Raw genomic sequence first — 14086 nt, forward strand, 5'->3', positions numbered from 1 at the left:
AGCGGCTCTTCACATTTTAGCATTCGCTTTGGCGTGTATGTTTCATTAAACACGGGACCGATGCTCCCTACACCTGCGCATGAAGACGTCACGGACAGGAAACGTGTCGCACAAAAATCTAGAAGATTGCATCAATTTAACAATATGTGTACTTTGGGGTGAACCGTGTACTGTATACGTGCGACAAAACAATACAATTAGGCATCTGACCCCCCCACCCCGGATATTAGTAATACTGTATTGATTTCATGTAGGACTTAACCCATCATGTTCAGTGGAAGCTTCATGTCACTCATACAATAAGACAACAGCGTGTGTCTAATACAAAACAGGTATATTATTGTATATTATTTGGATTTATTTGTGTGTGTGTGGGGTTATCATTGTTGTGATAATATCAGTAGATAGCATGTTTAATAAGTCATTGATTTATTCTGTATGCATGTGGTTTGTAAATAATATTGTTTCAGATAACCATATCTTCAGGATTGGGCTATATCTACACACAAACACGAAGGGGCAAATAAAAAGGAAATGAGTAAAACACGAGGGCAGCCAGTTTTGGGGATATGGACGCTTATGGGTGCGTGTGCCGGGAGTAAGGAGGCCGCGGCCTGGCGATGTCTGAATGACTGCTTTACATGCAGCAGATGGCAGATATCTCGGGGAATGGAGGATGCGGAGGGCTCCGCGTCTCGGCAGAACTCATCTCGCAGCTGTTGCACTTTTTTGCTTCTCACATGAGATTTAAATATTCAGCTCGCTAGTTATATGAAGACTTTGGTATATATGCTCAAAAATCAACCGAAGATAAAGAAATACGAACATTGCAAGACAAAATATAGTAACAATGTATTCACACATATACACATTTACATACATACATATTATATATATATATATATATATATATATATATACATACACACACACACACACATATATGAATATAAATAATTTATAATATTTTATCGTTTCTGCCAATTTCCCCAGTATAAATTGGTAAGACCCAAAAAGTAATTCTGTGATCCAAAGCCTGGACATTTCTTCATTCAGATCTTTACAGTTTAGAGCCAAATATGTCAGGACACTCCTATACATCCCGGAGCCTTCGGAGGTCCCTTTGGACATTTGAGGGTCTCTCCCAGAAAGTACTAGTAGAACTAGACAGAACAGCTCGGTTCAGAAATGATGCCCCTCTGATAGAATGTGTTCTTCATAACATAACCTTGCTATCTTCTGATGATGGTGAAATGTAGTGGAATTACATAGACTTGTATGAAATTGACTTGTGGATAAGCCACCCGGATTTTAGAAGTAACGGAATAAACCCTTGGTTAGCGAATGGGGGAATATGTATTTACAATGGAGTCAAACTCTATATTACTTATGAAACGTGTAAACGTGTGAAACGCAGGGGGTAACGCCATGAAATGATTCTTACCTCTCGTAACCCAGGATCAGTGACACTGTCTAAGTTCACGGAGCCTTCATACGTTAGATAGTGAAAGACATTTAGCGCGCGCACAGCTTCCGGGCCCCGCTGCTTGTAACCAAAGATGAGATCTATCCACTGATGCAGCTGACATGACACAAATTCACTTTCCAGAGCCTGAAAAGAGTGAAAAGAATAAAAATATTCACATACAGGCCATTAATCATGTGGGTTCCAGTGAGAAACATGTCTTTGGTACTAAGAAAACGGTTAATATCTGCCCAGATCTAAGCTTCTTTAAGTTAACCCTCGCATCCATCACATTTAGATTGTTACAGATAATAAAAAAAAAATCAATACATATAAATCACTCTTAATGTATTCATGGTGATATGATATACAAGAATAACAAAAACGGTGTTGATGTCGGCACAGAGATGTGGATTTAATGTATTCAGAGATTTTTTTAGTCTTTATCTAGTGGAATTTTAAAGATTCATACATGCCGGGGAAAATCGCCTGCGTTATCTAATTACGTGAAGTAGAGAGCAGGGGTCTGGGTGGCTAGAGGGGGTGGTAATTCATATTTCTTTTTTCCTGCATCAGCTTTGTATCATATATTTTTTATTTATTGATTTTTTAACACTTTGCGAACTCCACAGGCGGAGATGTTGTCTTTGAGAAGCCATAGCCAATCGTGCCTTGCTACACATACATTATTTTGTACCTAGTAAAGAATTGATTATGTGCATAGAACAAATTGGACAGTAGGGAATACATATGTATTCTACCAGAACATCAAATAATATGCACATTAAAAAGTACACACGATGTCTCCTGCTCCATACATTTAGTTTATCACATCAATCTAATGAGCACTTCAAAAGGAGGAAATGTTCGCAACCAGCGGTCATAGTCTTAGGGTCTTTGATGTCTCTACAACCATTTTCTTTGCTACGGTAGCGTTTCCTAAATTATTGGGCCCACCCCAAAGTACAGCGCTATATAAATCAATATATATATATATATATATATATATATACACACACACATGTAATACATACAAGTACTGCAGATATCTCTAGCACAGTTAATGACACCACAGAGCTGGTCGAGGTCAAGCCAGAATATAATGATTGTCAAGGACTTCTCCAAAGCTATGAAAAGTCTTTTCACTGACAAAATACCGACAAAGTCTGTCCGATTTTGTCCCTGTGATAGCAGAGCGTGAAAGATGTGGATCATGTAGCTATTTATTAGTAGTTTTAGACAAGTGCCCATCACTTAATATATTTGCTATGACAATACAGAACCCCTCACCTACCAGTCCCGATGTACATTTTATACATATGTATCTTTCAAATGTTTGGGGTCACTTAATGGGAAAACAAGGTTAGCTTTGTAGCATAATTGCAAAATGACTTTCTAATAATCAATTAGTCTTTTAAACTTAAACTTGGATCAGCGAACACAACGTGCCATCGGAACACAGGAGTGATGGTTGCTGATGGGCCTCTGTACGCCTATGAAAATATTACATTGAAAATCACCTACAATAGTGATTTACAACATTAACAACGTCCACACTGTAATTCTGATCCACTTCATGTTATTTTATTGGACAACATTTGTGTTTCTTTAAAAAAAGAAAAGGACATTTCTAAGTGACCCCAAACTTTTGAACGGTAGTGTATATTCTCATTTATATACACACACTTTTGCCTAACGTTTATATAAACATCCATTAATTGCATGTGTGCAATGTGTATCCCATTAATTACAGATAACGGAATTGTTTAATAAATTACCCATCGGCATTCTATTTCTGGCACTCCGCGCCCGTCCGCAGGGACCGAGAGGCTGAGCCAGGCTGTGGATGCACATCTGTGAGCCTCTGTTCAACTGGTAGATTATGATTGATGAACCCGGCATTAAGGTAATGTTATCAGGCACTACTTAATGCTTGTGTCCTTTGCGCGATCACTGGGGTCAGACCGTAACCACGTTAGCATTGAGGACGCGAGCTTATTAATGTTTCATGAGACGGTCTGCAGTAATCACACTGCCTTTCTATGGGTGATAAAACTGGCACAACAGTATACCCCCCCCCAATGTATAAAGTGAATGCCATATCTTACAGGCCATCAGGCTGCCGGGCTTTGCCAGAACAATTTAGTTTCAGAAATCAGACCTGCTTGAAATCATCTGAAAGTGAACATCCATATTAGTTTTCCTCCTAGCATTGGATGCCCCAAGTTATACCAAATACATCATTCAACGTTCAGTCCACATGATATTTGCTGGCATAACACTTTACCATTCTGTTGATGCGGACAAAGTCTTCAGGATTTTTTGCCCATGCGGGAAGGTCGACATCATTGACGACAACATTGTCTTCCCTCACGCCAAAATTATATCCATTGTTGTTGACGAACATCTCTGGCAGGTAGTAGAACTCAGGAATCAGCTCCTGCAACAAAACCACAAATTATCACAGAAAACGATTATTTGAAATGAAAAGTATTAAAAAATTCATTTAAAATCAGCAAATAACTGCCTTAAAAAAAAAGAAAAACATCAAAACCAGCTGTCTTGCTGTCTTGATAAGGATCAATTTTGCTGAATCAGGCTGCTATACGCGTTATATTTTACTTCTATAGTAACGAGATCCAAGCTGATGTCCCTGATCTGGTGATCTGAATCTCAGTTTATAAAAATAGAATTGGAATATGAGTGTAACGCTCCCACATTCCTTACATGGGATCTAATATGTAGCAACCCGGGGGAGCGGGATGGACTGGACATGGAGACAAAACCCATTGCTCTGCAAGAAAACTACAATCAAGCTTATGGCCGTCCCCACTATACACTGCTGTCTCTGTAAGTCAAATTGTTATGTTACATACTACTTGTTACGTCCTGTCTACCCATTGTACAGCGCTATGGAATTTGATGGCGCTATATAAACAATAAATTATATATACCGTATTGGCCCGAATATAGGCCACACTTTTTTCCCCCACTTTAAGTCTTTAAAGTGGGGGTGCGGCCTATATTCGGGGTCTAGCGCCCGACGGGCAGGCAGCGGGGTTAGGATACAGATCCCCCGCAGCGGTGCAGGGGACCTGCATCCTACTCCCCGATACGCTCAGACAGCCTCCCCTGCCGGCACTTTCCACGGGGGGGAGTACCGGCACGGGAGGTTGTCTAAGCGCATCGCACGGACGTTCACCGGCAGCGGCGATGCGCCGTTGCCGGTGAACGTGCGCACGATGCATTCTAACCCCCCCGACTTACCAGGGCAGACTCCCGGGTGTCTTGCAGGGCCGGCGGAAGACATCTACGCAATACGCGTATACAACTTCCGGTGCCGGCACTTCCGCTCAGTGCCGGTACCGGGAGTTGTATACACGATGTGCATAGATGTCCCCCTCCGGCCCCGTAAGACACCCGGGAGTCTGCTCTGGTAAGTCCAGGGGGGGGGGGACAGAGTGGCAGCATATCGCGGGGAGGACAGAGTGGCAGCGTATCTCGAGGGGGGGGGACAGAGTGGCAGCGTATCTCGGAGGGGGAGGACAGAGTGGCAGCATATCTCGGGGGGGGGGACAGTGGCAGCATGTTTTTTGGTTCTTTTTTAAAGAAAAAAACTTTTTCTTTAAAAAAGCACCAAACTTTTAGGGTGCGGCCTATATACGGGGGCGGCCTATATCCGAGCCAATACGGTATATATATATATATATATATATATATATATATATATCACCCTGGCCTTTACATTCTGGTTGGTTAGTGGAGGTGGGAACTGTAGTTTAACAATAACATGGCAAAAGGTTGCCGTCCCCCGTACAGTTAATAGCCCGGTATGTGCTGTAGGAGACAGATCGCCATAACACGTTTCTAATTTACAGGCTTGTGACAGGCCCAAGCTGTTGAGATATTAAAGCGACTTTCAAGAATGTCTCGGAGTGATAAAAGGCGACCATTAACACTATCAAAACTGTATACCTCCTGAATCAAACCTGACGTTTCATTTTAATACGTTTTGCTACAAAAGCCTACTGTTTTTATGGCGGCCATAGGAACACGAAAGCCAATGAAGGCATTTTTCATTCTCCAAACAATTTATCACGCAGGGTTTTATGGCCACCATATTTCTTTTCTTCTAAAGTTGATCCCATGGCATCTATTAACTTTGAATGAGCCTTACTATGGGTCAGTAAGTCAGCGCTGGTCATCTCTATTAACTGTATTAATTTACACTATGTCAACCTAATGACATCTTGTCACAACTACCCTTTCAAAAGACAACAAATTATATCCAGAAAGTAATATAACAATTCTGAGAGGCGTTGGGCCAGATTATGCCTCAGCAGTCGGACCTTTAAATGGAATTTTCTCTCTCTCTCTCTCTCTCTCGCTTTTTTTTTTTTTTTTTTTTTTTAAAAAGCGGGGAGCGGAGGGAAGAGAAAACCCGCAATATGACTGAACACGTTAAGGTCATTTCCGGGTGACTTGCTTCCAGAAAGGTCATTTTACTAGCAATAATTCTTTTCCTAAGCACTTCTTCTTACCAACAAAGAATTAGAATGTATTTCCACCATCTGACGTACTGTCAAGATAATTCAGGAATAAACAAGGTTTTAAAGGCTGGACTGCAACTCCCACATTTCTCAGGCAGCAGTTGCATTCATCTATGCTGGGATTTATAGCCCAAAAAGCAGCTGCTTTGTATCTTAGGGACAAATAGTACATGCGCTAAAGGAAAAGATCACTTTAAAAGTATATACACACAGGGTCTGTGAAGAGGCCTGTGGAAGCCAAGGGTCACTATAGGGCATTTACTGGTTATGCGGTTCTAGCGGCGGGCAGTTTAATGTATGAGAGAGCTAGACTGCACAAAACAGAAACATGTCAAACCCGGAGCGGCGCAAGTTCACTTCTGATTTGTTTAAATAAAAAAACATCTGAAATGACCTGGGGAAATCCGGAGGCATTTGCAGGGTTTGGCGACTGTTTCTTCATCTAAGATCTCAGCGCTAAAAAAGGTATATGGGTCAGCGTACGGCTATGCAGACAACGTAATTGTTTTTATTAAAATTCTGAATTGCCGTCGAGGCTCCTTTTCACACCGTCCCAGCGACAACAATTAAAGAAGGTCCTCCCTGTCAGCCGGCCAACTTTTAATTAACCCGCAGCTCAGTCGGACAGTATTTCCTTCTCCTTCCATATTTGCCGGTGTTCTATTTTTTATATCTTCCCATAAATGTAACTGCTCCCCTTTCTCACATTTGCATCTCTTATTCAAGCAAACTCAGCTGAGTGGGCACACTGACACCACAGGGGGTATAACCCCCACGGTCTTGCCCGCCATCCATTGGTTTCCATTGATGAGGTTACAATATATTGTGATCCTGGTGAAAGGGTAAGAAGTGGATTACTTTTGATTGGGCCATTGATTGCTATGGCGTTAAGTCTAATTTAAGAATAATCTGTACTACGATCATATTTATAATAAAAAGCAGCAATGCGTTGTTTGTCGCTATCCCTCCAATGGTTAAACCTGGCTTGCCGAGCAGCACTACTCTCTGTAATGTGCGTTCCCGCATTATATCCCCAGGCACAGCGGAGCAAAAGGCTGAAACTGGAGAGAAAAGCCCACATTTTAAATGGATCTTGTCATTAATGCTTTATTAATTGCCCCAGGCAAGGCAAGCTCGGTGCTGGGTGAGCTGTAACAATATGACACTTTAAGGTCAAATTCAATTCCTGCTGCTTTTTATGGAGTAGACCAAATATTGAGTTAACGGCAGGAAAGCACAATTTATTGGACTATTCTCCGTCACACAAACATTTGATCTAAATTAAAACAGAAATTTTAATAGAAGCAGAAAGCCTCTATCACTCAACATCAAGCATCAATTGTTTTCAGCAGCTTCCGTGATTCTTGCTGGAGTAAAAATGAATTGTGCAGATGTGACACCTCCGCCTTGGCCGGTCATCTGAATGGGTTAAATAGCAGGACAGGAGATATTGTTGTGTAAAGAATTCTCAGGGCACAAACAATAAAGCAAACCTTATATTAAAAGTTTACCTTATAGACGAGATAAAGCAAACCCTACTCAATTAACAGTAAGATGTGCACAGTAGTGATCTGAAGGGGTTTGATATCAAGTGCAGAGAACCTCGCCATTCAATGCTTAACTTGTCTTCATTGTGTCCCGTTGGGCAGAGTTGGTCGCCGACAGTGCCAATAGCGTGCTGTTGGGTCCTAACACTGGAGGAAGCAAGCGATGAGCCACAAGTTCCTGTGTATTTTGTTATTGAGTCCCTTAGGATAAGCATTGTGCGGATCTTACTATTAATGACGCTTGGCTTTATCTTGTCTATAAGGTTGATAGCTCTACTGGTACTTTGATGTCATCACAGTGGTTTGAAAGCACAAAGCATACGTTAGTACAATTTCTCCACATGCGTAGTAGCTCTACTATTGAAGACAATGGGGGGATTTGAACCAGTTTCTCGGAAGATCTTGTTATTTTGTACTTGTATATAAATACTTTTCATTCTTTCGGATTTAACGCAAGGGAAAAGTCATTATACGGGAGATTTGTTGGACTGACATTATATGTTTCAAATATTTCAAAACGAGTACACAATCTATACAACAATTTAAACAGAAATATAACAAATGAACCATTTTAAGGAGGTGGATATCAAAGAGAAAAGGAATCCTAATACATGTGCCGGACATCATGTGGTGTAAAAGTTACTTGATTTACCTGAAATCTGTGTTCTTTGGAATATACATAGAAATTATAAACTATAGACATTACATAAGTTATGGTGGGTAAAAGGTGATGGAAAACCAAAAAATAAAGGGGTACTTTCAAGGGATCCATGTATAAAGAGGATATAGAGGCAAAAGGTGATCATTGTTGACCTTATTTGCATGCGCCTACCCAGAATCCCTTGTGGTTGTGGTAGCACCATGAGATTTCTGAGGGAAAACAAGCCTTCTGGCTTGTCTGGTGTCTGTAGATGAGTCTTTAATAATACTTCTACTGCCAAACTATAGATAAATAGTATATATTACCTTCACATCTGACGTGTCTCTTTGGCAATTTCTCCATGATCTGGCAACAGCAGAAAACGTTCGGTCTGAATGGTCAAACTTGCCTTCATTGGCATTTAGGAAAAACGTGGTGAAAGGCTCCTGGAAATAACGAGCAAAAGGAGATGTAAGAAGAGGTCACAGGACAAAAATAATCACCGTAGTGTGCTGATCGTAATGTTTATTGGTTTATTAATCTTCACCATGAACGGTACAAACTCTTAATATGAATATGAGCCCCGATACCACTCGGTGAATGCTGCTCTGCAAAGAATGCACGCAGCAGCAATTCTTTTACTGTGAACACTATTGTCAGGGGGTGTCTGAGGGTAATGGGAGTTGTAGAGGTAATCCATTGATATATATATATATATATATATATATACATATATATATATACATATATCAGCTCTGTATTCAAAAACTGCAAACACACCTAAATTATTTTAAATCTGCTGTGTGCAGACACAGCGTGGATTCAGCAACAGTGGGTGGTAGATTACCGCCGGCATGGGGCCGAGATGATCTGCTTACACGTCTGTTAAATAATAAATCATATTTACTTAAACATGAACCGCCAAGACATAATTTAGATGAGATTTCCATATACTTGCAATTAAGAGTCATATGGGGAACAGGGAAAGAAAAAAAAAAAAGACGTGGTCGCTATGAGGGGGTACAGAGTCTGCATTGTACTGTTACAATGAAGCAGATCCTTCATATTCTACCAAACCTTAATGATCAAACTTCATGATGACCAGAGCCCGCCAGCATATTTTATGTATGTATATATATATATATACATAACACACACACACATATACATACACACATTAGCACCCTACTGGTAGCCACGGCTAATGACTGACTTTTTGCTAATTTGCTATTCAAAGCCCCCATAATGTTATCGAATCCTCAGTTTAAATGTATGTCCATGTTTTGAGTTCTGTATAGATTTGCACATACATATAAAGGCATTATAGTCAGCGAGCCGCAGCAGCAGTAAGGAGAGCTCTGTGTTCAAGGTGAAAACAGTTTTAATACTTATTTTTGCTAGGAAATATGCTTTATTGTAATCCCTTATAGATTTGTGTCTTTTCCTTTTTTTTTTCAATAAGAACACAAAGAACATGTAATGGCTTAAGGTTTTTTTTTTTTTTTATAAACCGGGCCTTAAGGACCTAATTACTGCAGCACACAACAAGTATATATATTACAGACTTCAAGGGGCAGGTAAAGATGGCTGCTTGATATCACAACTCCTAAGGGAAAGAACGGTAATCCTGATCTACATACGGGAAAGACACAGTTTAGATTTTTCAGCCGTCACATATTTTAGGGCAGGACATTGACATATTATTTTCTGATGTATTCCTCCTGGAAGCAGCTCCTTAATATTCTACATTGATGTGGTCATACTTAAGGTTGGAAGGTTTCTTGCGCAAATGGCATACGTGAAAGGTCCCTTCAATAAAAATGTCTCAATAAGGATTATCTTTAAGCGCTGACAAGTTAGGGTTCCCATGGTGACTGCTTAACCCCTTCAGGACCGGGATTTTGATACTAACGTGTCGCTAAAGGACCGGAGCCGTTTTTGTGTTTTTGCCATGTTTTATACATACAAATTGTACACACATTGAACCAATGGGAAAAAATTATCCCAAATATATTCATTAAGTTGTCCTGATTTGGGAACCACCCAACATGGCCAGGATTTTCATCTATTTTGACCAGTATAGGGCAAATATTGCTAGGCATGCATCGTGTTTTTGAAATGTAATTTTTTGCAAATTTGGCATGGTAGTCTAATAACTGCAATAGTTGTCACAGATACTGATTATCCCCCCAAAATTATATGTTTATGAAAAGTAGATAAGTCAAGGTGTACAACTAGGGTCATTTTGACACTTTTCAAACAGGGATTTTATCGCCAGTTGCTGCCAAATTTTGAGGTATTTTTATATTTTTTTGTTTTTTTTTGCATATGTTGCATTGTTGCTTTAGATTTTATATTATATTTTGTATAGAATATGTGCAACTGCAGAAAAAAACACCAAATTGTGTTCACCAACATCCCCCGGTTCCAACAAGGCCTCACATGCATGGTTCATGCATTTTTTGAGGAAGCTATGAGGGCAAAACTGGAACATGTGCATTTTCGTTTTCATATTTGGAATTTTCAGAAATTGGTTTCCTGGGCCCATATCCCATTTGGGACATTTTGGAAGCCCCCCACTGTAAATTACCCCATAAAAGTATATATTTATGAACAGTAGACAAGTCAAGGTGTTCAACTAGGGTAGTTTTGACAGTTTTCAGCTAGCCATTTCTTCACTGATGTCTGCCAAACTTCACAGGGAAATTATTTTACTGCTTTTTTAACGCATACATTTCAATGTTGCACTGAATTTCTTGCACACCATAAGTGCAACAGTGGAAGAAAACACCACATTTTGTTCACCAAGATCCCCTGATTCCAACAAGACCTCACATGCATGGTTCATGCATTTTTTGAGGAAGCTATGAGGGCAAAACTGGAACATGTGCATTTACATTTTTTTAAATATTTTTTTTATCAGATTACTTGTAAGTGACAGGTTTAGGCCGCTGACATCAATCAGGGAGACCGATCAATAATCAGCGACTTAAAATGTCACCGACAAGTGATCAGGTAATAATTATGATTATTTCATTTATTAATAATTTGTGTTTTTTCATAATTACCCTAGATGACCCCTCTCTCTTTGTAGAGCAGGGTCATCCGTGGGCTGCCATAATGATCCGATCACTCCTATTGGCCAGGAGCGATCTGATCAGCCCAGCCCAGCATTTGACCTGGAAGCACCCTGGACTTTCAGGTCAGTGCTGTTATTTTTTTTATTATTATTATTATTTTATTAATTTTTTTAAATTTATTTTTTAATTTTTTTTTATTATTATTATTATTATTATTATTTTTTACATTTTTTTTTTACTCTTTCAATGCTGATGCTCCATTGAAGCACAGCATTGACTGATATTTAGTCCCCACAAGCTTGTGGGGACTAATATTAACCCCTGCAATGCTGCGATGGGGGTCATACACAATCGCAGCATTGAAGGGGTTAATTGAGGAAGAGGGGGGGTAGGGGTTAACTGAGGAAGGGTGGGGGGGGTCTGGTTTCCACACTCATGTGGAGACCAAAGAACCCTGTCTCCCTGTCCCTGAAGCTGCCTCTGGCAGCTGGGACACAATCTCCAATAGACTGGAGATTGTAGGGGAGGAGTCTCTCTGATCAGTCCTACAGGACTGATCAGAGGACTTCTGGGGGGTCGTTTTTGCTGTTGCTGGTCTGCCTGGGCTTTCAGGCAGACCACCAGCAGCAGAGCCCCCTACAAAACGGGAATTAACCCCTTCAATGCCGCGATCGCGGCATTCAATGCCGCGATCGCGGTATTGAAGGGGTTAACGCTGCACTGACGCTCTCATGGAGCGATCAGGCAGCAGGGGGGTGTTGGATCAGGTCCCCACACTTGTGTGGGGACCCATTCAACACCCCCCCCCTTCCCTGAAGCTGCCTGTGGCAGCTGAAACCGCGATTGCAGATCTTTCTGCAATCGCTGTTTCTGCCTACAAAATCACTCCGTGGGAGTGATCGTAGGCTTGGGGGCGGGCTTAGACAGGCTGTGCTGTCTGCCCGGGAGTCCTGGGCAGACAGCAGCAGCAGTGCCCCCGCGATCACCGCGATTGTGGTGATGTGGGGGCGTTTTTTGGAGGAGACGTACCTGGTACGTCCCGGTCTACCGGTGACTGTTAACCAGGAAGTACCAGGTACGTCCCGGTACGGAAGGGGTTAAAAGTAAATATATATAAAAGTAATATAAACTGATCATGTATCGGGCCCTTGAGAACGATCATTTCTATTGAAACAACCAATTTGATTTTCTAGACATAATTTATGTCATTGTCACATTCTTCAGTTACAGGAGAAGGTGCCTATTCCTGACTCGCCGGATGAACACTAGAGATGAGAAGCTTATCTTGAGAATGCTTGTTTAATATTAATATAAATAACAAAGACATACTGATCCATGTTAATATGATGAACATAAATCCCTATGTGCTTTCTAATACTGATACATATCTACAGGAACCAGAGGAACATAATGGAAGGTCAAGGAACTGCATTCTTTGAGGTGTTTCAGTTGACCACTAACGGAAGAAGAAAGAATGTTACCTTCTTACATCTGTCATACGGGTTCCTGCCTCCAAGTTCATGTTCTTAAAAATGGCTTCCATATCCAAACAATTAGCATAGACATACTTTAGACACCAGTAGCTATTTGTTAATATTTTAGTGGATTCTGATGACTGGATCAGTGGCATGATAGTAATGTCAAAGATCAGGCCTTATTTTATGCAGGGCACCTTCCTATCATGCCACTGGCTATATACGAAGTCAGGAAGAGGTGTTTAATGTGCATTCTGGTAAATAATTATATTCTTAGCACAAGAACTGTAAATTACTCAAAAAAAAAGAAATCAAGGCTTTATAATTAAGCTAAACTATTTCTAATTTATTATTTTCTTCACGTGCCCTTTCAGATATCACGGCAAATGTCTTTTCCACATTGTCAGATTTTACAAGAGCCATCCCAGGCAGAGACTTGCAACCTCGCACAGCCTTGCAGTAAATTACATGCCATCACTTTTCCCGTGAATTCTTATTTATTCTGAAAATCTTTTCACACATAATTTGGAACCGTCATGCTTGGCTTGAATAAAATCTTCCCACATTTCTTCTTTCTACTCGATGTGAGCCTTTCTTAAATGTTACATTTTTATTGATTCCAACGAGCACGTTCCTGTGCATTCTTATATCCGTGTTAATATTGTGAGACGGGGACATTTCAGAGCGCACAAGAAACTGTGAACTGTAAATATATTTTTGTGGCAACAAACCTGAGACTACTTTGTTAAGACACTGCAATTTTATTTCCATACCCATAACTATATAACCGGGTAATTGAAAGGGCTAGATCTTAAGATTCTTAGGGGACTTGTACGTAGGGACTTGGAATTTTGCCTAAGGACACTTGGCTTCTAAACCTGACCCTTGTGTGCGGCTGGTTTACAATTTATGGTTCTTGTGGCAAAATATTCCAAGTGGCAGGAAAGTACACACATAACTTTTCTTAAATCAAAATGTTACCCGAAAACAAATATATCCATGTTATGGCGGGCATCGTAAATGGACAGATAAGCCGGGACTTGTTATTAGAGGTAGCAGTGATGTGGCTCCGTGATATGCTGTTTTTGGCTTATACACGGCATCAGAAATGAGTTTCACGTCTAACAGAATTTCCCCAGTGGCCCTAACAACCTATATCCCAAACAAATAAACTTTTATTATAGCACAGGGCTGTATTTTCTTAGCGAGGGTTTGGGTAAAGTTACAGGAGAATGTGAAAAGACTAGGAGCCGTGTATCTGCTCACCTTGTCAAGTAACAGGCCGGCTCATTCCACGCAAAGTTTATGTTCCGTCGCTGGGAAATGGAT

General features: G+C 40.6%; 1 protein-coding gene across 2 annotated transcripts in view; it reads right to left on the minus strand.

The window, feature by feature from the left end:
• Positions 1-14086, minus strand: part of NBEA (neurobeachin) — a 241553-nt gene that overhangs the window by 17812 nt on the left and 209655 nt on the right. For both annotated transcript variants that reach the window (XM_053456345.1, XM_053456346.1), the window contains exons 46-48: positions 8529-8648; positions 3753-3905; positions 1445-1612 (exon numbers count right to left, since the gene is read on the minus strand). In XM_053456345.1, the coding sequence (XP_053312320.1) occupies positions 1445-1612; positions 3753-3905; positions 8529-8648 (441 nt within the window). The remainder of the gene's footprint in view (positions 1-1444; positions 1613-3752; positions 3906-8528; positions 8649-14086) is intronic.

This window comes from Spea bombifrons, chromosome 2 (assembly GCF_027358695.1).
Source record: "Spea bombifrons isolate aSpeBom1 chromosome 2, aSpeBom1.2.pri, whole genome shotgun sequence".
Taxonomy (NCBI): domain Eukaryota; kingdom Metazoa; phylum Chordata; class Amphibia; order Anura; family Pelobatidae; genus Spea; species Spea bombifrons.